This window comes from Aspergillus pseudotamarii, assembly GCF_009193445.1.
Source record: "Aspergillus pseudotamarii strain CBS 117625 unplaced genomic scaffold BDV38scaffold_5, whole genome shotgun sequence".
NCBI lineage: Eukaryota > Fungi > Ascomycota > Eurotiomycetes > Eurotiales > Aspergillaceae > Aspergillus > Aspergillus pseudotamarii.
In genome coordinates, this window is record NW_022475019.1 from 619,565 (window position 1) to 647,471 (window position 27,907).

At 48.2% G+C, this 27,907-nt stretch overlaps 9 protein-coding genes across 9 annotated transcripts; 3 read left to right on the plus strand and 6 right to left on the minus strand.

Annotated features, from left to right (window-relative positions):
* Window positions 1–310: 310 nt before the first annotated feature.
* On the minus strand, window positions 311–1,568 carry BDV38DRAFT_236261 (uncharacterized protein; the record flags this gene model as incomplete). Its single annotated transcript, XM_032053443.1, has 3 exons — window positions 1,369–1,568; window positions 1,020–1,194; window positions 311–961 (listed from the first exon to the last, which is right to left on the minus strand). Coding segments are annotated over exons 1-3 (515 nt in total), but the record flags the coding sequence as incomplete, so codon positions are not given.
* A 950-nt stretch (window positions 1,569–2,518) lies between these two features.
* On the minus strand, window positions 2,519–4,032 carry BDV38DRAFT_236262 (uncharacterized protein). Its single transcript, XM_032053444.1, has one exon. The coding sequence runs from the start codon at window positions 3,639–3,641 to the stop codon at window positions 2,892–2,894; it is 750 nt and encodes a 249-aa protein (XP_031918345.1). The 5' UTR covers window positions 3,642–4,032; the 3' UTR covers window positions 2,519–2,891.
* An 889-nt stretch (window positions 4,033–4,921) lies between these two features.
* Window positions 4,922–6,215, plus strand: BDV38DRAFT_295081 (uncharacterized protein; the record flags this gene model as incomplete). Its single annotated transcript, XM_032062633.1, has 4 exons — window positions 4,922–5,070; window positions 5,121–5,358; window positions 5,523–5,828; window positions 5,886–6,215. The coding sequence occupies 4 exons, from the start codon at window positions 4,922–4,924 to the stop codon at window positions 6,213–6,215; spliced, it is 1,023 nt and encodes a 340-aa protein (XP_031918346.1).
* Window positions 6,216–6,751: 536 nt separating this feature from the next.
* udpA (UDP-N-acetylglucosamine 1-carboxyvinyltransferase family protein) lies at window positions 6,752–8,017 on the minus strand (the record flags this gene model as incomplete). Its single annotated transcript, XM_032058721.1, has 1 exon — window positions 6,752–8,017. The coding sequence occupies one exon, from the start codon at window positions 8,015–8,017 to the stop codon at window positions 6,752–6,754; it is 1,266 nt and encodes a 421-aa protein (XP_031918347.1).
* A 1,561-nt stretch (window positions 8,018–9,578) lies between these two features.
* Window positions 9,579–12,279, minus strand: BDV38DRAFT_295083 (beta-glucosidase H; the record flags this gene model as incomplete). Its single annotated transcript, XM_032062634.1, has 2 exons — window positions 9,579–12,151; window positions 12,210–12,279. The coding sequence occupies 2 exons, from the start codon at window positions 12,277–12,279 to the stop codon at window positions 9,702–9,704; spliced, it is 2,520 nt and encodes an 839-aa protein (XP_031918348.1). The 3' UTR covers window positions 9,579–9,701.
* Window positions 12,280–16,054: 3,775 nt separating this feature from the next.
* BDV38DRAFT_278452 (uncharacterized protein) lies at window positions 16,055–16,867 on the minus strand (the record flags this gene model as incomplete). Its single annotated transcript, XM_032058722.1, has 2 exons — window positions 16,055–16,708; window positions 16,766–16,867. The coding sequence occupies 2 exons, from the start codon at window positions 16,865–16,867 to the stop codon at window positions 16,055–16,057; spliced, it is 756 nt and encodes a 251-aa protein (XP_031918349.1).
* Window positions 16,868–18,539: 1,672 nt separating this feature from the next.
* On the plus strand, window positions 18,540–19,947 carry BDV38DRAFT_268006 (MCT family MFS transporter; the record flags this gene model as incomplete). The annotated part of the gene is made up of 2 exons (XM_032056689.1): window positions 18,540–18,746; window positions 18,799–19,947. 2 exons carry the CDS (start codon window positions 18,540–18,542, stop codon window positions 19,945–19,947), a joined length of 1,356 nt encoding a protein of 451 aa, XP_031918350.1.
* A 404-nt stretch (window positions 19,948–20,351) lies between these two features.
* Window positions 20,352–22,851, plus strand: BDV38DRAFT_268007 (fungal specific transcription factor domain-containing protein; the record flags this gene model as incomplete). The annotated part of the gene is made up of 4 exons (XM_032056690.1): window positions 20,352–20,398; window positions 20,769–20,823; window positions 20,934–21,569; window positions 21,628–22,851. 4 exons carry the CDS (start codon window positions 20,352–20,354, stop codon window positions 22,849–22,851), a joined length of 1,962 nt encoding a protein of 653 aa, XP_031918351.1.
* A 1,852-nt stretch (window positions 22,852–24,703) lies between these two features.
* On the minus strand, window positions 24,704–27,224 carry BDV38DRAFT_278455 (Zn(II)2Cys6 transcription factor domain-containing protein; the record flags this gene model as incomplete). Its single annotated transcript, XM_032058723.1, has 2 exons — window positions 24,704–24,913; window positions 24,969–27,224. The coding sequence occupies 2 exons, from the start codon at window positions 27,222–27,224 to the stop codon at window positions 24,704–24,706; spliced, it is 2,466 nt and encodes an 821-aa protein (XP_031918352.1).
* Between the last annotated feature and the right edge of the window lie 683 nt (window positions 27,225–27,907).

The window sequence follows — 27,907 nt, forward strand, 5'->3', positions numbered from 1 at the left end:
GGTAACGCAATTTCGAGTTTACCTTGGAAATTATAGGTAAAAAAGCATGAGCAACCCCTTTCCCTGAGGCCTGAAGCTGTATTTTACAGCATCAATAATAGCATTGCTTAGGCAGCTTTAGGTTAACTACTTGCTTGTTGATTCTAACGATACCACCACATGAGAACTGCTTCCACCAGAGATGAACAACCTGATGACAGCGAACTATTGAGTAAACTACACACCCCCCTCTATGCAAGCTGCGAGTGTAATTGCAAAGCTTCACAAAATGAACCACTCGCTGGATTCAACTTATACAAATCGGCATAGTCGAATCAATACGCAGCCTGGATATGCGAACATACATAATATTGATAGGAGATTTCGGCCAGCAACCTTAATGAGGATCCTTCGGCTACTTGCTCTAAGTAATCCTGTAACAGAATTATTATTCACATCCAGATAGCTTGAATCCTATCAACAGAAAGGGAAAGAGCTGGTGCCTGTCTTTAGCTCTTGTATAGCTCTAACTCATCTAATACTTTCTGCCCACACATGTCAAGGGCAGCAGTCCTAGTTCTACTGCTACTTTCTCGCGAGTATCTTCTCTCTCCCGCACCCCCAATAAACCCATTCCATAATTCGTGGTGACATACAAGGAGGGATAAAGCCCCTCCACTCGATGTTGCTTAACTGTTATTGCTGCTGCTGCTGTTTTTTTTGTTGTAAATGTCCACAATCTTCAGATAAACATCCCCTTCTATATCCCCATTCACAGCCTGGCTCTTATTTTCAAACTTCGACTTCTCAAAATGATATTGTGTGTTGGATAGCGTGCGTTGCTGCGAGACATCTTTAACCACATCTCCATTAACTACATGTGATTCCGCAAAAGTACAGTCGGTGAAATGGAACTTGGTTGAGGGCATAGCTGGCCGAGGATTCCAATCTTCTTCAAAGGAGGTGTGAACGCTCTCCGAATCTAGGGAAGGAAGAAAACCTGTCAGTATCAAAACGGGTTTGACAAGCATTCCACGAACCCGCCTGTCTCCAAGGAATCCCTCCTTGTTGGGAAGTGGGAGGACTCTGCAGCCCTGCGAAATTCTGATTAGACATATTGGCTACAGAAAATCGAAGTCGAGGATCATTCGTCGGGAATAACGAAACTTTCCGCTCCGCGTCTGGATCGTGTTTTGTGGCGACGAATGCAAGTTGCTATTACTGCAGTCAGCTTGGACCATGGATTCTTTCTCTTGCTTTTTCCCTTTTTTTTTTTTTTTTTTTTTTTTTTTTTTGGAATATTTTTATTTTTGTTTTTTTTTTTTCTTTCCCTTAATATTTTTTTTTTTTTTTCTTTCTCTTCTCGGATAGCAGCACAGGGAGGCTCACGTTTGTGCTACTCACTGAACGCCCATCCCAGGCTTCGCTGTGATTTGCTGCCATCTGCAACCTCTTGTGTAGGGAAATGACTCGAATGAATACGACTAGGAGTAAGTAGTAGAGTTGTGTGTGGTGGGAAGGGAAACATGAGACTGAGCCTAAGCGCTTCTTAACTTCTTTAGTCAATATACATCGGAATCCCACATCCAAACATCAACATACAAATTTGCAGGAGGAACTTTTTAAAAGGAGCTACCACGGCTGGAACCCTGGTTTTAATATACAAGTAATGAGTTCATACATGACTCATGCGAACCGCCGATTCGCGACCGTGAATTTGAGTTTTTGATAGCAAAAAGTTAGACTTTAATCCCCGCGCAATTAAAATCATCTGACTTGAGTTCTCTGATCTATCAATCACCGGTTTCCCATCACATTTCATTGCTTACGGCCGTGCAATGTTGGGAGATTATATCCCCCTAGCATCAGATCAGGGGTTCCCGCAAACCTAGGGCAAACCTTGCTCAAACGTTACGTATAAGCATAAATTCTGGCTCAAAATTCCTTATAACCTAGTTAGCTTTCACAGCTCCTATTTTCTTTTTTTTTAATACTTTTTTTTGCTGTCGTTCTGGGGCTACCACGTATAGGGCGGCGGGGCCTTGACTTCCTACGAGCATCGGTGATCGTCAAGCGTTGCCGGTGTAAACCAATAGGCTCCCCAGGGGAGAGAACCTGTTCTCCCGCGACCGTCAAAGCGCTGTGCACAGGCCCTAGGTATTAAGGATTACGTCCCATGCCATACATGAATATAAAGCTTTGGGCATTAGGCAGAAATTGTCCTCACGTTGGAACCTACCAATTGTCCTTTGATTGAATTATTTCATCCCGGCTTAAGCCGTTTGTGCAGTACCTATGTAAATGGTTTATTAGAAGGGCACATCCGCGCTTTGATGCTGAAATCCCCGTAGCCTTTGAGTAGAAATCAATAAGAAACTCCATAAGAGCGGTAACCGAATATATTAAGGGTAGAGAGCGACGAAGAATTCTGAGTCCTGTGCGCGGTCCGTACTTTTATATATATATATATATATATATATATATTCACTTTTTTTTAAAGAACGATGTAGGGGTGTATCATAATAGACCCATATAGTTTTATAGTTGTAGGCTTTGTTTATACAAACAGGATCTCTCTCAGCAATCTTTAACCACCCACATAGATGCCTATCATGTCCATCTCACCAACGTTCTAAGTGACCGGAAGGTGAGGTCCCCGATGGCTGACAGACCACCTAAACAAACAAAACGATATCAAAGCCCAAAAAAATCTGCAGGGCGAAACACACCAGAGATGCCCTGCCTCCCCCAATCCACTGTAAGGGCGCGCACGGCCCTGGCACCAGTGGGGGCTGTTAAGAGACCATTCCCCTACAACGCACGAACGTTAGGAGCTTGTCTAAAAACCGTGTAGTTTGGACGCAAATAATGTTAGGGCTGGGAGACGGTGATGCTAGGATAACGCTAAAATCTCATTGACCAGCAGCGATTTCAGAGCTGTTCATAAAACTCTTCGGCGGGAACATGCCGAACGTCTGATTTCCCCGCGCCTCGAAATAGTGACCATCCGCGATTCTCTGGCTACCCTCGCCGAGCAGGTTATACTGGCGGCCATGATCCCCATACTGGTGGGCAGCATGAGGCTGGTCGGCCAGATCGAAGTCAGTTAGTGATGGAGACACTTTCGCTAGCGCCTCTCGAGCATTCTCCAATGACTTGACTTGCCTCTGCAGGTCCGCCGGAAATATGTGGTGCGTCACAAGGGCCCCTAGATCCTGCAAAATACCGTCCGCCAGCGTTTCAACATTATGCTTGCCGTGCTGAATAATAATTGCCCGGTACACGGAAGAGTTGTATCGGCCATTCGTCCTCTTTGCGAACTTCTGGAAGATCTCCAGTAGATTGTTAGCCTTCTCGCCGCAGCTACACAGGGCCGTCTTCAGGGCCTCAGTGTCGTTGGCGGATAGGACTCTCTTCGTCGGACGCTTAGCATCTTGAAGGATTTGTTTGATGAAAGGAAGGAGGTTGTTCACTTCCCGGAAGGCATCGGGTAGGCCACGGAGGTTTTTGATCGGGTTATACGCCTCGACGATGCCTTCTGTGACCTCGATGAGGCTGGTGATCTGGTGAGAGATATCCGAGTTTGCCATACTAGGCAGAGGCTGGATCGAGGTGTAACTGGACAACAATAGACCGGACTTATGGCCGGGAAGTTCCATCATAATATTTGGTACAGCAGTGTAGTAGGCCGTACGTATCAGAACGAAAAGTGGTAGAAGGTGCTGGACGCGAACCAGGCAAGTTCTATATAATTTAGGTCGGTACGATGCAACCCCCAATTTCCTCCACTTAGGCTTGCAGCCCTTGTTTTTGCTCAATAATCTGGTAGTTGTTGCGAGTGAATTTGTATAGCCGCCGTGTTTGACGTCCTCAGTCGCTTAGGTCAGTTTACACCTCAGCAAAGGGAGCCACAACCGGGCGCTAAGAAGTTGGGAAGTTGAGTTAGCAGTATGCAGATCGGATTGTGTAGCGAGCATCCGTGATACCCTTCTCCTCTCTGGAGTACGGTTTCTTTTTTTTACAGTTGAGACTTATCCACCATGCAAGTTAGCCGCCCAGGGGATGTCGGCTGCAAGTGAACGAGTTGGTTTCACTTCACTCGGTCCCCCACCGTAATAAGCGCTCGGAAAATGACGTGGACTTCGGCTGATTGATTCGCCGATCCAGGCAAGAAAACGGACAGCGGGTCGGATCGCGTTAGGGCTGGGGACTTATATCATGCTAGTACGACTAACCATGCATCTAGATGAAATTATTAGGGTTTTGAGCTAATCAAGTCTTGTTTTTTAACGCCAGGATTCTCTTGGGGCTCTCCACAAGTGGAAAACAGAGCGAACCAAAGCCGATAATCTAGGCGGGGGAAACAAGGGTACAGTACTCCTCAGTTTTAGATAGATAGATAGATAGATAGATAATTTTTTTCTGGCGCAAGTACATTTCGGAAATGCAATGGGACTAACACTTATGCAAGTTATCACCAATATGGATTGCAATATGCATTGTGATTTGTCCGAAGCTTTTGATCTTCGCTTTGCCTTGCTCATCATTGGCCGGTCTAGGGATTCATCCATCCCCAGTTCAGGACAAAACTGGAACTCCCTCCCCCTAGTACCTCTCATACTGAAGCTTCGTCCTTCGAGATCATGGGCGAGATGTGGAGCGCTAAAGCTCCGCCCTTGTTGAGGGGCTGCGGAGGACCTTCTCCGAGTCATTTTTAGAGCACCGCGCAAAAGATACATGTTGCTATTTAAGGCTGGCGCTTATATTGAGAGCGTACATTGCCCTCTTCAAGAGAAATCAGTCGTGGGGGTAGCGCGGGATACGTTGTTGCTTTCCAGTATTGACAGGGTTCCCAATTATTAAATACCCCCTGCCGGGATGACTTTTAGTTTTAGTAAACAACACCTTGGGATGGTATATCTGACGACCGGGGCAAGATACTATGATTTTGAACGTGACCAGGACGAAACGATTCTGGCGACGACTGCGGCCTCGAGCCAAAGATCAGGACAATACACCCAAATGCCAGCCAAGAAAGGCCTTCCCTGCCGGACTCAAATTGCTCTGCGGCCCGAATGATGGGACGATTGAGTATGTGCCATCCTAAGCTGAAGAAAATGACTGCTGATGTTTCTCCCCAGTATCGTCTTTGTCCACGGTCTGACCGGTGATCGCGATGCAACATGGACTGCGCCAGGCGCGGAGGAACCTTGGCCCAAAACCCTCCTCCCTTCAAAGCTTCCGACAGCCCGCATCTTCACATTCGGATATGACGCATATGTGGCAGACTGGCGAAGTGTAGTATCGCGGTCTCTCATTGCCAATCATGCATATAATCTGCTAGCATCTCTTTCAAACTATCGAGAGAACGATGCCACGGTAGGGTGACCACCTCTATTGACACCACATTTGCATCGTTGACCGCCACGTAGAATGAACGACCGATTATATTTGTCTGCCATAGCTTAGGTGGACTAGTCTGTGAAGATGTACGCTATTGCTTGAATTTTAGCAGGGGGAACTGCACTAATTGCGCGTCACAGGCCTTGTTCACGTCGAAACAACGACCAGAGCCGCATCTCCACAACATCCTTCGGTCCACTCGTGGTATTATATTTCTCGGCACGCCACACCATGGAGCTAGCCTTGCCAAATGGGCCGACTTTGTATGCCGATCAATTAGCCTGGTTAAGCAGACGAATTCCGAGATCGTCAACGTTCTCAAGCGCGATTCGGAGGTTCTTGCGCGGATCCAAGACGGCTTTCACACGATGGTGCGAAGTGTAGGACCGCCGCCGATCGAAGTGACTTGTTTCTATGAAGAGGTGCCCGTGCTGGGAGTTGGTTTAGTAAGTCATGCCAAAGTCGGAGCCCTTCCCTCGAAATGCTGACGTCTCCAACAATAGGTTGTGCCACAAGATTCGGCCGTTCTGCCGGGTTATGTGCCCATTGGAATTCACAGTAATCATATGGATATGACCAAGTTCTCCAGTGTCGATGACCCTGGTTTTATGGCTATTTGTGGAGAGCTGCGTCGGTGGAGTAAAGACACAGGGGGTGCGACTAAAAGCAGCCATGGCAATTCATCGCTAGGTGCGCAGGCCGGACTTGCCCATCAGTACGGGGCCAATAGTCATCAATACAATCAGTTCGGCGGGGGCACGCAGAACATTGTAGGCAGCCACCAGTATCAGGCGCAAGGGGATATGAATTTTGGCATGGTGCCGTCTAAATAGTTTGCAAAGGGCAAGACGCCGTAGGAATCGTTAAGGAGACTGATTTGGAGAGTAAAATAGTATACCTAGATATTCGAAGAGCATTAGCCTTTGATCCAGCATGAGTACCCCTGATGCTTCTTCAATACCAATTCTTTTCAATGCATCATAATGTCCGACATAGTACGCAGCACAGCACCACAGATATGCCCTAGTCACGTGGTTGATCGAGCGATGGAATAACATCCACGGAAGCCAAATTACAGCTAAAACTATTCCTACGCACATTTCTGCGTTTTATCATAGTGGGGGTCAAAGAGAATTGTTGTGGCGGCTGGTGGAGGAGTTGGATCTGACCACCTGGTTTGGATTCGGAGCGGGTGCGGTATACCTCCTCAGAGCCGGCAGGCTGACAATACCTATAATATGTTTTGTTAGTAGTATTCATGCAGTCGTTATGGATGCAGGCACGAGTCGATGCTTACTTTCAGCTCACCGCCAATCGCACAAGCCCGGGCGTATAAACAAATTGTTTTCTACAATCTTGCTAATTCCACTCATATATCTAAGCTTTCAACAATGACACCGATCTTTGCGAGTTTTCTTTCTAGGTTGTAATAGCCCCGGTCAAGATATTCTATACCGCCAACCACAGACCGTCCCCTCCCAGCCACTGCTGCAAGAATAAGACTAGCAGTGGCTCTCAGATCTGAACCAGACACGAGTGCCGCACACAGTTTCTCCACGCCACTGATTATTGCCGTCTGTTCGCAAACGCGTATACCAGCCCCCATGACCTGGAGACCAAAGCATTGGCCAAATTGTCTCTCAAAAATAGATTCAATAACATGACTTGTGCCTTGGGCTAAACAAAGCAATACCATAAATTGCGGCTGCAAGTCTGTTGGAAATGCCGGATAGGGGCCCGTGATAATGTCGACAGCTAAGGGACGTTTGACTTTCCGGATGGTTACAAAGTTGCTTGATATATGAACACGAGCACCCACTGCTTTAAGTTTCTTGATCAACATTGCATGCTGCTCAGGGTGACAGGGATATACCGTAAGAGGGTTCCCGCATATCGCCCCCAGGATCAAAAACGTGCCCACCTCTATCCTATCTTCCATAATATGGTACTGACAAGGCGATAGAGGTAGTGTACTACGACCATGAATAAGAAGATGGTCCGTCCCCGTGCCATGAATCTCTACTCCCATGCGGACCAGGAAGTCGATCAAGTCACTCACTTCCGGTTCACGGGCCGCGTTGTGGATGTGTGTCACGCCGAGCGCCAAACAAGAGGCCATGATAAGATTCATGGTTCCAGTCACCGAGGGGGTCTCCATATGGATGGTTGCTCCCTGTAACTGAGCCGCATACGCCTCAATATGTGTATCTGTTATGATGATACGAGCCCCAAGCTGTTTGAGGCCTTTGATGTGTTCTTCAACTGGACGTGTCCCAATGCTACAGCCACCAGGGAAACTTTGATGGGCGTACCCGAATCGAGCAACGAGCGGGCTAAGAAACAATATTGACGCCCTTAAGCTATGAGTAAGCTGCACAGGAACAGAAAGAGACGTTGCATCTGTGCTGTCAATCTTAAGCAGGTTATCGCTAACCTGCGTAACATCGGCGCTGAGGTATTGCAAGATAGAGTCCATGTTTTTAATGTCTGATACAGGTGGGAGACCATGCAGCGTACTGGGCCCGGTACCTAGTAGTGTCGCCGCCATGAGTGGTAGCCCGGCATTCTTGGAACCAGAAACCTGGACCTCTCCGGTAACCTCTTGGCCACCATCGATGACGATAACGCTTGGCATTGGATTGAGGGGAAAGGTATGAGGAGAAAGAAAAAGCTCTAGAAGCTAGTAATGATGTAGATCAGGAGTTTGGATTGGTAAGCCCTAATGTACAGGTAGTTAGTAGTACTAAACAAGACACACGCAGGTAGCACTGGGAGGAGGGGAGACAATAGGCACACTGCACACGCGACACCATAATGTACATACTCGACTAGATCAATTGGAAACTATATTTGAGCTTGGGGATGTGGGTCAGGTTGTGTTTGAATGCATTTCCATCATAGTAGTAGCGGTGTGTATGTGTGGGCGGGGGAAGTAATTCCTCTCACCCTGATACCTCGTAGCCCCTGATCAAGCCCAAGAACTAGATGCACACGCCATCATGCGTGGGTGGTAACCCCCTTAGGGGTAACTTTATAGGATGAGCATGCATTCTGAAGATTTGAGGGTCTTCCTGCATTGCGTTTGAGCGCTTCTTATTGCTATTGGGTCAAGGATCATCATATGACTACGTACATATGTACCTCAGTAGCTGCAGGACTGGGCTCAGACCTCTGGGCCGCCACTTTATCTTGCCTCAAGGATGTTACCATAAGGGCTTTTTCCCAGCACACGTCTAGATATTCAGATATTGTTACAGGAGAACCCACTCTACATTCCAAAGAACTCTCTAGTTTTTACTAATATGACAGAATCCTTCATTCATCCCCAGAAATAATCATCAAGAGAGATGTTTAAATACCATCTTTTCGGAACACTTACCACGGCTGTTAGCATCTATACTGGAAATGAAAAAGGTTACGGTGATGTCCGGCTGCTATATGATTGGGTCTACCTAGTCGGTGTAAAATCCCCCAGTCTGTAGCTGCAAGAATTTCTCCTACACCAGTTAAAGACCGCATTTAAAAAAATAAGCATACTGTATATGGAAGGTCGTCTCTTCGTGTAGTATTAATTATAGACGATGGAATTCTGCAGGTGAGCATAGCTGTCACCGGCTGACGATCTTCAGTGACGGGGGTATTATTCTGTTTAGTGTGATTCAGCCAGTGTTACCATGCGATAGCTCTAGCTCGGAGAGAATAGTAGAGTGCAAGGATTTGTTATATACTAACATCCAGAAAGCTGTGATGTGGTTCTTATTCCTCCTCTACATGGCGGATATGATAGATCAAGGAGACGGCCATCCACAAACTGTATAATTAGTACCCTTTAATTTAACTTCTGTAGTATTGTCTAGAACCAAGAGCTCTGGTCTGTGTGAGAATATCGTATATTGTTCATCAACAGTTTAGTTGCTGTACAGCATTTGTCTGAGGGGGCGGAATCGCTGATCATGAAGGTTTTATACTAGGTCCTAGGTCGAAATAGTTCAGGTGTGGCTGACTACACAGCGTTTGTACCCAATGAGGGCTAGTTGCAGATATCTACAAAGGCCCTACTAGCCTACTAAGAAATAAGCTACGACGATCATATATCGGTCTACTACAAGCACCCTAAGAAAAGCGAGGATGTCCGAAATAGGTACAGTACGTCAAGTGTAGAAGGTCCGGTACGTATAAAGAAGAATAGACATCTTAAAGCATACAATTTAATTCTCCGCTTCTATTCATAACCATAAAGCGTATTCAACACACACACAAAGAGTCGTCCAGCGACTTTCGAATCGAATCGACATCCACATCTAGATACGAACCATAACTCACAGACCCACCCAGTAGCGAGTCTTCTCGACCTTAAAGGACGACTTGAGAACACCCTCCCCAGTACCAGTAACAAGAACCTCGTACTCGCCCTTCTCGGACGCCCACTTCTCGCGCATCTCGTCGAACCAGCTAGTAGCCAGCTTCTTCTCCACGATGATCTCGACCTTCTTCTGCTCCCCAGGCTGCAGGAAGACCTTAGTGAAGCCCTTGAGTTCGCGGACAGGGCGGTTGACTTCCGTTGCGGGAGGAGCGACCCAGAGCTGGACGATCTCTGCACCGGCTACCTTGCCGGTGTTGGTTACTGTGACGGTTACGGTGATGGGCTCGCCGCCTTCTTCGTATTGGGGCTGCTCGGGAGTAGTGGTGAGGGTCAGGTCGGAGCGGGTGAAGGTGGTGTAGGAGAGACCGTGGCCAAAGGGGAAGAGAGGGGCCAGATTGACCTTTTCGTAGTAGCGGTATCCGACGTAGACGTCTTCACCGTAGAGGACACGGCCGCGCTCGGAGCGGAAGTTGAGATAGCTGGGGTTGTCCTGCAGACGGACGGGGAAGGTGATGGGTAGCTTGCCGGAGGGGTTGACGTCGCCGTAAAGCACGTCTGCGATACCGTTACCACACTCGTTACCACCGAACCAGGCTTGCAGGAGAGCCTTTGTCTTGTTGGCCCACGGCATGGTCACTGGGGTGCCGCTCTGGACCACCACGACGGCGTTCGGCTTGACGTCCAGCACGCGAGAGATCATCTCGTCACTGCCGGGGGGAAGGTCCATGTGGTCGCGGTCGTAGCCCTCGGTTTCCCATTCGCTGGTCAAACCGGCGAAGATGACCACTTGTTCGGCCTCGGAGGCTAGCTTGACAGCGTTGGAGATGAGTTCCTCCTGGCCAACGCGACGGCTGGCACCGAAGCGGAAGCCTCCGGGTCCGAAGGCTACCACCCCACGGGTGTCGAGGTCGGAGGTAGGTGCAGTGCCGAATTGGAAGAGGATCTTGTATGTTTGGCCAGCCTTGAGCTCCTTCGAGCCCTTCTCTTCGACGGTAGCAGTGCCGAAGAAGGCAGAGCCCTGGCGTTGGTTCTTGGTGTTGTCAACGACGAGCTCACCATCGATGAACAATTGACCGGTACCGACGACAGTGACGCCGAAGTCGTAGACACCGTCTTCCTCGGGGGTGAAGAGACCCTCCATGTCAACAAAGTAAGTGAGAGACTGGATCTTGGGGTTGACGTAGTCCATGAGGAATCCGCTCGACGAGACCAGGTGCAGCTCCTCGACCAGTTGGCGGTTAGATTCGGAAGGATGTTCGTTGTACACTTTGAATGTGAATCCGGTTTTGCCGTCGGCTGTCTTCAGCAAAGGCCCGAGGAGAGGAAGGTCCTTGTGCGAGTAGACACCCTGAGCGAACTTGACCTCACCCTTGCTCTGAGCTGAGACACCATCGAACGGAGTGACAGTGTAATAAGCATCCAAGGACGCGGAGCCGCCGCCACAGTAGGCCGCAACCTTAGAGTTAGGACCAATAACCAGAATAGAATTGTCCTTCTTCAGAGGCAAGATATTCTCCTCGTTCTTCATGAGAACAACAGACTCCGCCGCAGCACGGCGGAGAAGAGCCTGGTCCTGTGGCCGGTTAAGAGCCTTCTCTGGGGCATTTTCCGGGATATTCAAGCCATCCACATAGTTGACCAGGTTCAACAAGTTGCGGACACGCTCATCCATGACAAACTCAGGGACCTTGTTCGACGAAACGGCATGCGCCAGGGCAGTTCCACGCCAGCGTGTCTTGCCCGGCATCTCTAGGTCCAAACCAGCCATGATTGCATCACTGGTACTGTACGTACCGAACCAATCACTCATGACCAGGCCATCCCACCCCCATTCCTTCCGCAAGATATCCGTGATGATGTCCTTATTCTCACTAACATGCGTTCCATTCACCTTGTTATAAGCCGTCATGACACACGCCGTTCTGCAAATTCTCATAGCCAATTGAAAAGGCAAAAGATAGATCTCGCGCAGAGCCCGCTGCGTAATAATGCTATCAACAGCCATACGCTGATGTTCCTGATCATTACACACAAAGTGCTTCAGAGTTGCCGCAACGCCCTTCTCCTGAATACCTTTGGAGAAGTGGCCGGCCAAGTGTCCAGAAAGCACACCATCCTCGGCAAAGGACTCGAACCCACGACCTCCGAGCGGAGACCGCTGGGTGTTGATCGTGGGACCCAAAATGATATGCGAGCCCTTGGCAATGGACTCCTCACCCATCAATTGACCGACTTCATGGAGCAACTCGGTGTCCCAGGTTGCGCCCAGTGCCGTGGCACAAGGGAAACATGCGGCTGGGACACCGTTGAAGAAGCGAGTTCCGCGCACGCCGTTGGGGCCATCGGACATGCGGAGAGTTGGGATGTTGAGGCGGGGCACGGAGGCTGTGTGCCAGAAGTCGATTCCTGGGGTTTTGTTAGGATATTTTTTTTTTTCGTCTTGCGATCGTGGGGTTTGACTTACCGGCTGTCAGGGCGACCTTCTCCCCTAGGGAGAGTTCTTCGATGGTCTTTTCCACGTCGAGGCGAGGCATTTTGAATGTGCTGTATGGGTATATCTACGTTTTCTTTCGTTCAAGTGAACATAAAGAAGAAAAAAGGAATGGGAGAAATCGTAGGATTAAAATGATAACTATTCCGACAAAACTATGGGCGGAATAGTGTAAAAACAATAGATGTAGAGGTAAGAAAAAGTACAGAGGATAAAGAAATAAGAAAAGCAGATCACGGAGGACTATGAGGCATACAAATATATATCGTAACTACTACCTACTCCACCACGGGCCAAGGATGATTGACAATGCAGGCTGGTTAAGAGCGAAGCCTGGAGAGTTCGTGCCGACACTCCCCGCTTGATGTCGCAAGCACGGATCATCTATCAATTGGTGGATCTTGTTTGGTGGTCATTCTTCCCCGGTTGAGATGAGCCTCTGCGGTGCAATCCAGAGGTTCTCATCGCAATCTCTGACCGTAAACCCGAAACATGTAGTGATTAATGATTTATTGCCAAAGTATTGCCCATCACGGAGCGATGAAAAGGGAACGGGCAATCAGCCGAAGTTTAGCCGCCGCGGAAAATCGGACCGTCGTGCCTACACTATCCTTTTCCTTCAATGATTAACCGACATATAAACCAACCATTTCTCCGCTTATGTTGGTGATTAGTCACTAAGCCTGCTGGTTAACTTTCCTTTTCCAGAACAATGGGCCCGATGGATCGCTTAATTTGGCAACTCATGTCTGGAAGGACAACGAAAGTATTATATTTAAGGGTTCCTTGAATCACATGGTGGTCATGGGAACCCTTTAACTCGTTCAATAGTCTTTGCCGTTCTGGCTCTTTTTTTTTTCTTTCCTTTTTTGTCACCTCGTGTTTTTGGTCTTCTCTTATCTTATGCTTTGGATGTTGTGAAGAAAATGACCCTAGATAACGCCAATCTTTCGAAGATCGTTTCCCACAAGAAATAAAGACAAGAACCAGTACTCCCACTACATCGTGGTAGCTCCAGGGCCTATAGGAAAGAGACACCAGTCCTTTTCAGTCGATCTTTGCTCTGACAGGCACCCTCTTGTTACGCTGACCTGAAGTGTCTCGTTCATAGATGCTGTACGACATTGTCTTTCGCTGCAGGTAACTGGTCTTTTCTAGCAATATTAGGTAGAGGAGTTGGCTCGAGCTACATTGTGAACCAGACTCATATTACCTGTACCATTTTTCATATGTCGACTTACGAGGAACATGCTCCACACTTTGCTTCTGCCATTGATGCTCTGCCGCTGCGCGATCAGCGGCCGTTTGGCCATCAAAGGAACAGAAAAGGAATTGTCAAAGTACAACAGCTTTTCCCTGGAAGAAATCGAATGCCCTCATGGCTTACATTTTACCGTCAGAGATGCATAAGCCCTTTGCAATCTCGTTGTGGGGTGATAGATAAGAGGTCAAAACCGCTTATAAACACAACCTTCAACAATGTGCAACGGATAGAATAAAAAAGGTAAGACCAGAAAGGATTACGCTTCATGATTTACGAATGAAACACGTGCTAGCCCGAAGGAAAATGCTCGATTAGAAACGTCTCTAGAAGGATGACGCACGAAAGACTCCATAAGATCATTCACATATCTTTGACGAACGACAACGGATTAAGCACTAGTTCAGCAGCATTTAGTGAAGACAGATTAAAAAGCGAGGGCCTGAGGAAGGAGACAGTATGAAGAAGACAAGGATTGGTCTTAGTTCGTTTCGGAGAGAAAACACGGCTCTTCCCAGTCTACTAGGCACTGTAAACTTTATGGGAATCGGTTGCATTTTTTGTCGACATAACAATCAAGTCGGTTAAATCAGTGCTGAGGTTATCCGCTATTGCATCTGCCGATTCCCCTGGATCTGCGCTGCCAGTGTTTTTAACCCTATCTAGTGTGTCGGTAATCGTAGTCGCTAACTTTACTAGAAGTGCCGCTCCCTGATCCCTTGTCATACGCTGTATGAGCGATTCCTCTTGATCCTGTTTTTCTGGGGTGTATATTTGCCTGGGAGACCATTTTTCCATGTCTCTGTACGACGCTCAATGCCTGATCTAGTTGTATTTTATGTAGATACAGTCAGCCCTTCGTAGCGTATTGAGTACTAGCTCTTCCAACGCTTCCTGAAATAGAGTCGAGAGGACCGAAAACAGGTGGGCCTCTATTTGTTGGGTGGTGTCACTGGATATGTGTATGTATTTATGTATATCTGACTGAAAGGAACAAATCGAGGTTATTCTTGCATTGAACTAGGAGAAATAATATGGACTTTCTACATCCCCCCTTATGCCCTGCCGCTTCCTGTTTCTTCCGCTTCCTTGCTTTCCTAACAATATTCTTCTAAGGTATCAGTCTATATTTGTTTGCCCCTCAACTTAAGCTCTGCATACTTCCTGTAATTGCTTCGTGAAAAAAGTGATGTCAGCGTTCTCAACATACACTACCTGCCCAGTCGCTACTAAGGTTTGTCCTTACCAGTGGCTGAGAACTTGTTTCGTTTCCTTCCATATTGTCTCTTTTAATCGCTTTAGTTGTTGGGTAGATGATGGTGTTAGTGAGCGCGACCCATACCTTTCAGTAGCATCAAATCGATTGTAGGAGGAGTGACAGCGGGAGAATAGGAGCAGTTGGAGGAGCAGTTAGATACAATACTATAAAAATGAATCATTGATTGTTCTCCAACTTTGTAACGACTCGCCGGGGTATCAATTAGTCAAGTAATGATAGAGCCGTGTCAATGTTCACGTATGCAGGAGTTCTATCCATCCCCGCAGAAGCAGGGAGTTCCCTGCAATGTCGTCTTCCAGGGCACACCAGATCAGATACCAAAAGCATTCTTTCAGCGAACTTTGTTCTCAAAATCCAGCCCTTATGCCGGCTGTGTCTCTATTAATGATGGATAGAAGCATGTTGAACAATGCCCACGAGCCCCGTTTGAAATCCGGCTTGAGGAATATCATTTGTTCGTACGTCAAGATGAAACCATACTTTCTATCTGACCTCTTCATCTGTCTCGTGACCTGGCCTTCGATTCTAATTAGTATATTTCATGTAATATAGGATCCTTACACCCAGCCTACCTAGTATGTGCCTGAGATGGGCCTCATTGTGCAGAAGGGTAGCATCTTGGAGATCATGGGCCATAACCCATGGGGTCTTCATTTCCCCCATGTGACAATGCGCATGCTTCCGGATGTTGTCATTAGCACAATATCCGGAACTTTGCCTGTCGTCTGTGGACTTATATTCCGCGTATCTCATATCCAATTTGGCCGTGGAGCAAATGGCCTCCGTTGTTCACAAACTGACCTTGGACGCCAGTCTCATCCCCGACATGCACATGCTCATTGGTAATGCTAGCGTCGATGCTTGCATAAGAGTAACTGTCCATATTGCTCGAGATGCGAGCTTTTCACAGGGTTTCGCGTGTCTCTCTCAAAGTAGGTTGTCACAGTGTGAGAGGATGTCAATGAAGTGTATGTCATGCAAGGTAGAAGAGACGGTGGTATCAGCGCCTATTTCGATGTCTGGCAGAGCCTGCTTAATTAATGTTTTTGCTTCTTTTTACCGACACCGGCTGGGATCCTGAGGATGATGAAGTAGTAGGAGTCTCCCTGGATAGACCATTATATAGAGAATAATGTAGTGGAGAATAACAGTGAATAAGGATCATATTGAATGTCTACATCATCCTGTGCATTGCAAGCAGTAAATACACAATTGAACAATCATCACAGACCATAATGAACGGATATCATGCAGCCATGCTCACAAAAGAGGACGCGCTCACTGGATGGCAATATCGGCACAAGAGAGGTAAATCTGACCAGTCTGGAAGGAGTTCCACTTGAACGAGATCAAGGTGTGGTTGGAAGTGTACTCCGGTAGTTTAACCTTCTTGGTCACCGTGTAGCCACCTGCAATACTGGTGTAGCAAGAGTTCAACTCCGCATTATCAACACCCTGGCACTTAGGCCGGTCAGAAGCCTGGAAGCCATTGCAGGTAAACCAGTCGTTACGCCAGCAGGCCTGTCCCTCGGAGCAATCCGCGCTGTACCCGCACTCCTGGCCATTGACATCCGTGCAAGGCAGTAGACCTGCGTCAAAGCAATCCTCAGCAGCCTGCTTCTCATCTTCAGTGGGCAGGTAATCCGGGTCGAGGAACTTGTCGACAATACTCTGGTCTTGACAGATCCGGTACGTGAACATGCCGCCGTGGTCACCGTTGTGGTCGACACACCATTGTACTTCAATCTCTTCGCCAGGACTGTAGGTTTGCACAGCCTCAGAACCCCAATTAGTGGTGGGTTGGTTGTAGTCGATACTGTCACGGGCATTGTAGCCACAGGGTCCACTACGGCCGACTGGTGCCGCATCAAGGTCCGGCCAGGACTCGACAGGCTCGAGGATTGCACACTCCGGGCATGAGTCGACACCGGCCTGGGGTCGTTAGTTGAGTTTAAACTGAGCGTCGAGGGTAGGAAGAGGGGCAAATACCTCGTTGCCGAGACGGGTTCGGCTAGAAGGAATGTACATGTAGCCATGGCCTGCTACGGAGGTAGCTAACCCGAGGGAGAGTAATGCGGTGGTGGCCTTCATCTTGATAAAGACTCGTTGGAGCGGGTCGATGCAAAGAATATTAGAGAGGTGGTATTCAGTCCTTGAGAACAAGTAGTGATTCTCATGCGTTTAATGCCTTCAACAAACATGCTTCCATCCTGAATCTATCCTCCTATATATACATGACTCAAAATGGGATCGACATCCTTGTTGGACCATCTCCACCTGACTCGAAACATGCCCGAGCAGGGGACGGACATTTAATCCCAGTCCAATCCGTTCCTGACGAAACAACCTACCCTAGACATAGTGGAGACCGGACCATGCCGGAACGGCGCGAATACAAGATTAACGCTCTTCAGGGCTGTTGATAGTGAAGATCATAGCTCGATGAAGGTTAGTACGTGCCAAGAGTCATATATACTCCGTGATCGATAGAGTCGGCTCTCGGGCGCTTGACGTCTAAGCGATCTTGGCGTGAGGGCGGAGTGGACGACAAGGTCCGGTAAATTTCCGGCGGTCATGGATTTATACAAGAAATGCCAATTAATCTCGGGCCGGTGCTTTTGCATCCTGTTAATCGCGTGTGGGGTAGAGAGATGGAGGGGATGTGGGAGGTATACTTTATTTGGTTGGTTGGAGCCAGATTGAACGTTTTCTGGGCAGACGCACAAGATTAGATTGTTCAAGAATATGTTACAATTCAGTGACCTCTGTGAGGGGAATCGCTAGGAAAGCTTCAATGTTTGAGGGAATATTTTGTCTGTGGATTGTGCTAACAACACCTTTCACACCAAAGTTGCATACTGAGGGGAAGATTCCGGCTCGATCCGTATAGATTAGATGCTATAAGTATATCGAATGAAAATATTTGCACTTAGTTGAGATTATTATATTAACTATATTTTAACTATCTACCCAGTCTTACTCAATACATTCCCTCTCTATCTCCTTCCTTTTCTAATACAATTCCTCAGTTCAGAGTCTGTGTATCGTGGGTTGTTGCGGTCTTTCTGTATCGGGTATACAATTTACAATCAAATGTCATCTTGACACATCCCAGAGCGAGTTGATGTGTGCTGGAAAGTCCATGAACATTGAGGGAGTTATGGGGCAATTGATACCAACCCACCTATAATGGCAATGAGGCTGCTATAAATCCTATTGTTGTATGTCTGGATCAGTCCTAGTGCCATTCACTTCGCCATTTTCATATCCTTGCCTTGCTATCAATAGGGTCCAGCTCTCCCCCCGCAGTGTGAGAGTTTTACGATGAGCTAAAGTAGCTCCTGCGCAAGTCTTCTTGGGGGCGGGGGGAGAGAAAAAGAGACAAGGAGAGAAAGAATGAAAACCACGTTGAATATCCAAGGCAAATAAAATTCGCAAAGTAGGACACGTCCTTAGAGTTCTGTCCAGTAGGGGCTCGTCTTTCGGCATCTCGGCGCCGATATGAGGATGTTAAATAGTATCAGAACCATGCGGCCCATCGGTGCCGAAGCGCCATGAAGATTACCTCAACCGAACGATGCCGGATTTCCGAAGGCCAATGGCTCGTTTGCATCGCTAATCAGGTATCATAAACGACCTACATGAAATGGACACTTCACTCAACGTCAACTACCCAGTTTTTGCTGTGGAAAGTCTGGCAAAATACCAATATCAAAACGAACGCCCTTTGCTCCCTGCAACCGGCGATTGCCTCTCTACCAGAATGCACGATATCGCCCACAATCTGCACCATGGCCCTCAGCCTGAGGTAGTTGTAAGGACCGGCGATGAGTTCCTTGCTACATCGCGGCATCCAACAGACTCTGAAACACCACAGGTTGACTCTCATCCTCTCCCTGAAGGAGGATATGGTTGGGTCTGTGTGGTATGCACATTCCTCATGAATGCTCACACATGGGGTATTAACAGCGTAAGGCATATTTCGGAAATTGAGGCTGGAAGTCAGCTGATGCAACTTCTAGGCGTATGGAGTTTTTCTATCTTACTATCTGTCCTCCAATGTCTTTCCCGGAACAACAGCACTCGAGTATGCATTTGTCGGTGGCCTTAGTATTTCTTGCGCCACGCTTGTATCTCCTCTCGCTACTTACCTAGATAGGAGGATCTCCACTCAATTAGTCCTCAGCATTGGGACGGTTCTCGAGACCCTTTCGCTCATCACCACGTCATTTGTGACAAAGAATTGGCAGCTCTTTCTCTCACAGGGGGTTTGTTTTGGGCTTGGAATGGGCTTCTGTTTCTGTGGGTCCGTGGGAATTGTCTCTCACTGGTTCACGAAACGACGCAGTCTAGTGAATGGGATTACAGCAGCTGGGTCCGGGACAGGGGGCCTGATTTATTCGCTTGCCGTTGGACACATGATCCCGACGGTAGGGTTTCCATGGGCGATGCGCATTCTCGGTATTATATCTTTCGTCGTCAATCTGGCTTGCGCAAACCTCCTTCGGGTGCCTTTCTCTTCCCGGTCTAACATGCGACATACCCCCATCTTTAGTATGACGCTCCTTCGGCGACCAGACTATCTTACCGTTCTACTTTGGGCTTTCCTCAGTGCCCTAGGATACGTAGCGCTGTTATTCAGCTTGTCAAGCTATGCGGTCGCGGTTGGCTTCACACATGACCAAGCTAGTCTTGCCAGCGCATTGCTCAATTTAGGGCAGGCAATAGGACGTCCCAGTGTTGGGTTACTAAGTGATTACCTTGGACGTATCAATGTGGCTTCTAGTGCTTCCACTCTGGCAGGCATACTGTGCCTAGTTGTGTGGGTTTTTGCCGAGTCTCTCGTGGTGCTCTACTTCTTCGCCATTGCCGTTGGATTATTCGCAGGTACGCTATTTGCCGCTGCCGCGCCACTCGCTGCAGAGGTCGTGGGTATTGAGGATCTCTCTGCTGCCCTCGGCATTCTGTGGTTGGTTATTTGCCCTCCAACGGCTGTCGCGGAGGCAATCGCTGTGCAACTTCGCGAGAATGGGGCCACCCCTAAACCCTACCTTCGCGTCCAACTATTTACTGGCATCATGTACTTGGGAGCCGGAGGTTGCCTGTTCATGTTGAGAGTGCTACTGTACGGGTCCAAATACCGAGGTGGTAAGGAGAAGGGAGCTCGCTAATCCGGCTTTCGTTGGTTCGAGGGAACAGGCAAGATTATGGTTAAAAGGAGCCCAGTATAGCTCTACTAGAGATACATAGATCAATCTAGAACTATAGAAGCGACTTTCCAACAGTCGATTACTAGGCATATGTGACTTGCAGAGAACTCTTGTATGCGTGAGAGAGAAAACATATTTCCGTGACGCTGTATGACCGACTTGGCTCCTATCCGATCGTTCGCATCCAGAAACCCAGATATTAAATGAGGCAGATACACATCACTGATTGCAATATTTGTGTTGGCCATTTATTCCGAACGACTCCAAATCACTCAGGTCTTGGCACCATTGGGTGGGTTGTCGAGGTGCGCTGTTGGCTATGAGGACAGCCTACCGATATCCTACCTAAAGTAGAACAAGAGAACATGCGATATCTGAAGCCAAACAAAGCCAGATATACATTCCGGTTGACGTGGGTGAAGTGTTGACAGTTCACTAGTACTTGTTCCATGGCGGACTTTTCGGCACCGGGAGTCCGAGATGGCCAATGAAATTTCACCACCGCAGTCGACTGGCTGATCGACTACTGTGACATTATCTTCGTAGTCCTAACTCAATAGGTTTCCTTTGCGTATATGACTATCTACGAGCTTCGTTCCCCTTCCTATCTCTCTCTCTGTCTCAATCTCTCTGCAAGTTCTCATTTCCTGTTCGGACGTATTTGACGGACTGTACCAAGGATGCCAAAAGTCCAGAAAAACCATTCACCCCACCAGGATGCTCGATGGTCACCCCCACCGCGCCTAAGTTCAAGATCGTGTTTGTGCTGCCACCGTCGCAAGGTCCGATGTGATCGAGGCGTACCATGTACCAATTGTGCCAGGGCGGGCTGGACATGTGTGTACCCTAGCAGAGATACCGGCGACGGATCGCGGAGGGTGACGAGCCTTCAAGCAATTACAGACAGATTGGACCGACTGGAGGAAATACTATTAGACATCCGCCAGAGCCAGGGCCGACAAGATGCCCCAGATGACAACCATCTGGTAATTCCAGAACCCAAGGCCAAAACGCCGACGGCACTCGACCCACGACCCTCCAAACCCTGGGAGCTGTTGTTGGGCGATGGACCACGCGTGCACTATGTGAACAATTCTAATCTTAAGGATCTTTTGCACGATGAGGAGCATATGAGGCCTCCTTCTACTGACCATGCTACAGTCTCCCCAGCGGAGCACGGAGTATCAAGGAGCGGTTCAGATCGATTAGCGAAGTCTCCCGTGGACGCTGCATCGAGTCTGCACCATCTTCACCCAGAGCCACGGGACGCATTACAACTTTGGGCGCTCTATGTGAAGAATGTCGATCCAGTGTCGAAGATCCTACATATACCGACCGCGCAATCTGCCATAATTGCCACCATTTTAGATTCGAAGAATGCCGATAGATCTATGTCGGCTCTGACGTTTGCCATTTACTTTGCAGCACTTACCAGTATAACTGAACAAGACGCCGCCGAGCTATCATTGGACAGGGCAGAGCTCCTGGAACACTTTAAATGCGGTCTGAGCCACATCCTCGTTGGAACCGAGTTGTTAAACCAACCAGATATGCCGGCGTTGCAAGCGCTAGCCATCTTCCTAGTAGGTTATAGGTTTATATGTCGGACGATTATCTGATGACACTATCGCTTATGGAAAGACTAGTCTACGTGTCCACGAAACGGGACGTGGCGTCTGGGTTCTTAATGGGATTGCAATTCGATTGGCTCAGTCTATCGGCTTGCATCGAGACGGTACCTCCCTCAATTTAACCCCGTTTGAGTCAGAGCTTCGTCTACGCGTATGGTGGCACCTTTGTGTGCTAGATGCTCGGTCACCAGAGGACCATGGCTTTGAGCTGACAGGCGACCTACTTAGCCATGGCCCAAGACTTCCACTGAACATTAATGACGACCAGCTTTACCCGACCATGGAGAAGCTGCCGAAGGAATTGGATGGGTGGACTGAGATGTCTTTCTGCATCGGTGGAATAAAGGTTACTAGGCTTCTGCAGCCAATATTGGGCACCAGATCAAAGGATACCCTGAGTGATATTGAAGCCAAGCGCAGAACCATCGATGACTATAAGACGTGGCTGGACAGTTCGCTTTCTTCCAGTTCCCATCCACCAGGTCATCTTTCCCACCTCGCATACCGACATTTCATCACCGCCTGCAAGAAGATGGAATTCTTGTTACTGATACGGGAAGAAATATACCAGGAAAAACAAGCGCAACTACGAAGTGGTCCTGATTACTCCACCAAACCTTCGTTCAAAGCTGCCTGCGATGTCCTAGAAAGCAGTTACACGCTTTTGCAAGACTCCGGGCCCTTCAGCCATCACACGTGGTTATTTAAAACCTATACACAGTGGTATGCTCTTGCCTACATTCTCCGCTGTCTCTGTACGAGTCGCCGCACACCGGAAACCGACCATGCCTGGGACCTGGTTGATGATATCCTGCGCTGCGCGACTAATTTCAATCCTTCTTCGAACTCTTGCACCACAATCGGCAATAGTAGCATCTGGAGATGTCTCTGTTCACTCCGAGCCCAGGCTTTGTCTGCCCGACTAGCTCAGCAGTCATCTATGGATTCGGACAATTTAACTCCTCGCCTTGGCTCACATGATGTCGGCAGATCTAATGACAATATCCATGACCAGAACCCCAATAACACTAGGCACGGTCAAACCCCTTTAACTATACCCAACGTCTTGCCTATCAATAGCCCGGCTTACTTCAACGACCCAATAGAACAGTCCTTTGAGCACTTTGCTGATATTCAGCACGGCCTCTTACCTACCTCATCTTTACTGGAAGTCCCTTTGCTTCCCGGATGGAATGCCGTGGTCAATGGTGTTCTAGACGACGACTACATCTAGAAGTCTTATACCGATTCTTGAAGGCGTAGCGGGATTTCTGTGCCAGGTATACTATCCACGGTTAAACGAGAATTCCAGGGAGCTAGTCAAGTATCTGCTCAATGGCTACCACTCCGCAATAACGGAACGTGATTTAGAACTTAAGACACCAGCTCTTGGGGGAATGGTCAGTTCGTGTTTTTGAGAAAATTTATTGGTTGAGATACTTTAAGGGACGATTCAAAATTGGTGGACCCACCAGTCGAACCCACAAATTAAGCTCTATAACTTGGAAGGTCGATCGGACGGGGGCAGAGGAATAAATTATCCGACAGAGCGTCATAAGGTTGGCAAGATCATTTGTCCAGTTAGCCACTCCTATGTATGACCTGTCAGTCTGGATTTACTTGATGGCAATAAATCCATACAAAACTATTATTCTTAGAATACAGTATAAGTTACTAGTTGACAGATATAGTCAAGTATATGTTAAAAACTATTCTTCACATTCGACACTATATATTAGATTTCTTTTTCAGTATAATTTTCGTTATCTTACTCTAATTCTTTAAATATATTTTACTATTTATTGATTACTGTCCCTAAGTTTTAGATATTTCTTATCCTAGATACTATAAGAAGAAGATTCCGGCTTAATTTATATAGAATTAGATACTATACATATAGTAAATTGAAATATTTCGACTTGGTTAAGATCGTTGTCTTAGCTATGGTTTGGCTACTTGTCTGGTCGTAGTATGCCCAAACGATAGGTAACCTGCAGGATGGTATTCATATTCCCATCTCCCCTCGCCATCTTTTTTCACGCTATCGAAATGGAATATTAACAAGACAAATTGCAACCGCTAGTAAAAGCCTAACGTACCTCTAAACCCCGGCCTGTGCGCCAAAGGAAATACCCCTGCCATCGGCTTTGGCTCTAAGCTTAGCCCAACATCCTGCCTTGCAGGTTTGTTAACGGTCTACCCTGTAGCCTTCGATGGAACAGATGCCAATTCCAAGGAAGATAGGTAGCAAGATCCATCATGCCTGCCAGGACTATAGCTGTTTCTAGTTTACACACCATGGGCCTTCCCCGGGCACAGAGGTTCGGCCATCCAGGATGTGAGATCAGTGTACTATCGTCGCTTTTATCACATTTGGGGAAGATCTATTCGACTGCAATAACAGTGATTTGCCGAGCTACATGTTCAGATGCTGATCGTTGACGGATACCCAAGAATTGGATGCTACTGAGTTGCATCTGGATATAATACAGCGTTAGGGCTATTCAGTGAGCAGACGATATGTGAATCCGGTACAGGTTTGGTCTTTGAAATTTATCGTCCTGCCTCTAAGCTCTTTTTTGTTTATTTATGTCTAGTACGTATTCAAGGAAAATGCGCGAGTGGCTCACTGCACCGTACATTCTGAAATCTGTAGGGCTTTCATGATTGCTCGAGGCTGCTTTGGAATATAATTGGATAGGTACCACATGAGCGCGCCAAAAAAGCTAACATGATCGGTCACAACTGACAAATAGCTCGAAGTGAGGGCAGTGCGTGATTCCATTTCACTGACTACTAGAGTTTTGACCTTATCTCCATCCACCCTTCCCACCACTAAGCTTCCGTTTCTTTGGTCAAAATCCGTTGTTGCAATACTTTTGACCTAGATTTATAAGGTATTCAACATCTGGACTGTGAATTCATCATCCTACACAGAATGCTATTGTACAAATGTGTTATGACTATTGGTCAGTTTGCTACGTGCTTGCTTACACAGTCTGGACTAGTGAAGTCCTCATAAGGCTGTTGCCTGCCATAACGCTTCCTGTGGATCCCTTCAGAGCATAGAAATGCACACAAAAGTCCTACTTTAAGGGTGTTTTTGTACCATCATCGTCTCTATTGGGAAACATCGCAAGGGTCTTTTCCAGCGCCTGCAGCCCTTGTAGGCAGTTATTCAGGCCGGTTGTCAGCGTGTACACGCTGCTTGTCTCCATCCTAGTCATCAATCGCTGTATCTCGTCTGCAAGTATTTTGGCAGCCAGTGTATAGGCCTTGACAACAAGCGCCGGTTGCTGTGTATCCAGGTCAGCTTCAGGGGTACTATAGTCGCAAAAGGGTCACCCTCACCGGATGCGCAGCAATGTCCTGCACATTTGCCTTCAAACCATGGTCTCCCTGAAACCCGGGGCTCGGCGCTCTAATACTCAGCGAAGCGAGATAGGATATATTCATGGCGCTAACAAGCCTCTCCTCTTGACGATCCGCACTCGTCGATCGGAGAGTCGTGTAGAGGCTGTCATCAGCTGGTGATGATTCCATAAGTGCTGCCTCCAATTCGCGGATAAGCTCATCGAACAGGAGAATTGCCAAGTCGCCGTCGGTGGCGCAGAAGAGAACCCTGCGTTGGACATTTGCTCGGGACACTTGTAAGCTCTCAATAGCTGTAGGGGTGATTCGACCAAAGGCTTCTCGCCACGAGTCGATAAGCGTAGTTGTCGCAGTGTAGTGGCGCTGAAAGTCTTCATCATCTCCCGTGCCCGTTAACAGATCCTGCGATGCTAGTGTCAGCAAGGCTAGTGACCGCCACAGCAGCACAGCAAGCGAGCCTGTATTAGTGACAGCGCGATCCACGACATCACACGATACGTTCTGAGACCACAGCGCTGTGACATTGTGCTGTTTAGGTCGAGCGCGAGCAAGAATAGAATTCGCAATTTCTTGCTCATGCCTCCTAGTGTTCAGTTCGTCCAGATTGCCGGGCTGTGTTGGTCCCCGCAAGGGTAATCTATTAACACTAGCGTATTGAAGGTCAAGATTCGTCGGGCCCGTTCTCTCACGAGACATGGCGATAGTAGCGGAGTGAGACATCCAGAATAACCACTCAATGGCGCCAACCACTTCTAGGATGTACTGCCGAGCTTCGGAAGAGAATCCTTGGACGGCGTGTGACTTTCGTCTCTCAGTGCCGGTGCCTACCACTTTTAAGGACGAGAGGGAAGGGCTCTCTTTCCCGCGATTTTCCTGGAGATAGACACGCGCATTGGAACAGAGTGCTCGAAGACGCTGAGCCCCCTCACGGTGCGCGTAAGTGACATCCTCTGCCCACGTTTCGCTCTGCTCTAGCCCTGTCGGTGGCAGGATTCCACCAAAAAGAACGAGAGAGAGAGCCAGGCGAAAAGATCCAGTTGCTCCAATGTTCTTGAAGAGCATGTCTCTAGCTTGTTGCCATGTAGCCAAAGCAATGTCTCTAGCCCGTGCATGGGATTTGGCTGATCCTGTACCATTGCTTTCGTGCACTATGAACTGGCTGGCTGTTGCAATAGCAACCCATTTGTATGCTTCGTCAATAGCTCCATCTCGCATATTGCTAGATGTAGGGCTCTGCCGGGACCTCGGGTGCTGAAAGAGTGTGTCCAGGAGCGACACAGCGAGGTAAAGATTTGGTGTCGCAAACGTTGCGTCCCACGATGTCAGATTCATGTACCACGAATTGCTAATACTCGATCGGGCGCGCTCCAAGTACGGTGATACATCAGCATTGTCACTCAGTGGAGTAAGAGCGTCAATTCCCAGAGAATAGCAAGGCGGTAAGCATCTCTCAGAAAGGCATGATGTGATCTGCATATCAACGACATCGATGTATAAATACAAGTGCTGCAAGCACCTTTCTCGTGCCTCCAGCTGCTTCGCTTGGTCCCATTCGGCCCGGGGTATCAAAGGTAAACCTTGCACCTGGGGCACATCCTCGACTGGCTTCCATTGGGAATTGGGGGCCTTGTTACCCATGGGAGATCGAGGGGAAATTTCTGCTCGCCTCTGGATATGGCGGGCGGGTTTCTGGCTAGCTAACCAGGCCACTGTACATTCCATGCTACGAAGAGAGCACATGGTACACGCAGCTGTGGGTTTGTCGCCACAAATTGCTACCCCCCTGGGAAGATCGCATCCCCGTTTTGCCAGACGACAGGGATCACACGAGCGGTTCTGTCGACGTATCCGCCGCCCCGTGCTTTGCTTTTGTGGTGTGGAGATTGGATAAAGCTCCTGTTGAATATTAACGGCGGGTGCTGAAGAGGTTCGATCGGCATTTTGATAATGTGAGTATGAATTGGTGGCACAGTTAGTACAAGGTTCCTGGTTCTGGTAAGAACCAGCCAGGCTCTCTAACCAGCTCGGCTCTGTCTGGATCCATCGCGGTAGCTGTTCCTTTTCACTCCCATGGACGACTGAGCTCGCGGATAGGCCCAGCTCCGAACCAGGGGGGGTCAGCCATAGTGGCAGCGAAAACTGAAGCTCACTGATCGGGTTTGTATCGCAGTCATTGTTTGGGTCATGCGATAGTTGCGGAAATTGCAGGCAATTATCTGGTGGAGAGAATGCCATTATCTTGCTGTTGCGATTCCGAGGGAACCGAACTACGTAATGGGGCTATCGGTAGTCAGCGATCGTGGGATCCGCTCATCTTCTTCGATTGTATTGCCGGAGGAGAATGCGGAGGTCCATTAATATGCGACAGGAGAATCTGGGGAAAGGCGATCATCCGCGGGGGGTCCGCGGGTCCCGACCAACTCCACCATTGATTGAGTTTGGGATACGATATAGATTAGGGTAAGGGGTAGAAAGGACATGAGAACTCATGTCCCAGCGACAATATACTAGTTTATAAGGCAAGTGACCCTGGAGAACGCAAACCTTATGGGAGCGTAAGGCTTTAGATATTTCCTTGAACATACGGCCAGGTGATATAAGCATGGGATTCTTTTCCGCACCGTGGATCACTGGTTATGCTAACAGTTAAATACTGGATATAATCAATGAATATGCCCACTTTGGGGGCATTGTAGGCTTTGTATATATATCCTCTGTTCCTCTGACGTGCGTACGAGTTTTGCATCGTCTCTGGTTGCACGTGTCGTTGAACAGCCCCAGACGACTGTGCAAAGACCTGATGCTTTTTGGAGTTACGAGGTTGATGTCAAATGTCGATCATTCAGAGGAACCGCGGGTCCGCTTCCACCCCGCATCGATTCATACTCCACCAGGATCTCCATATCGAATGGCGAGTT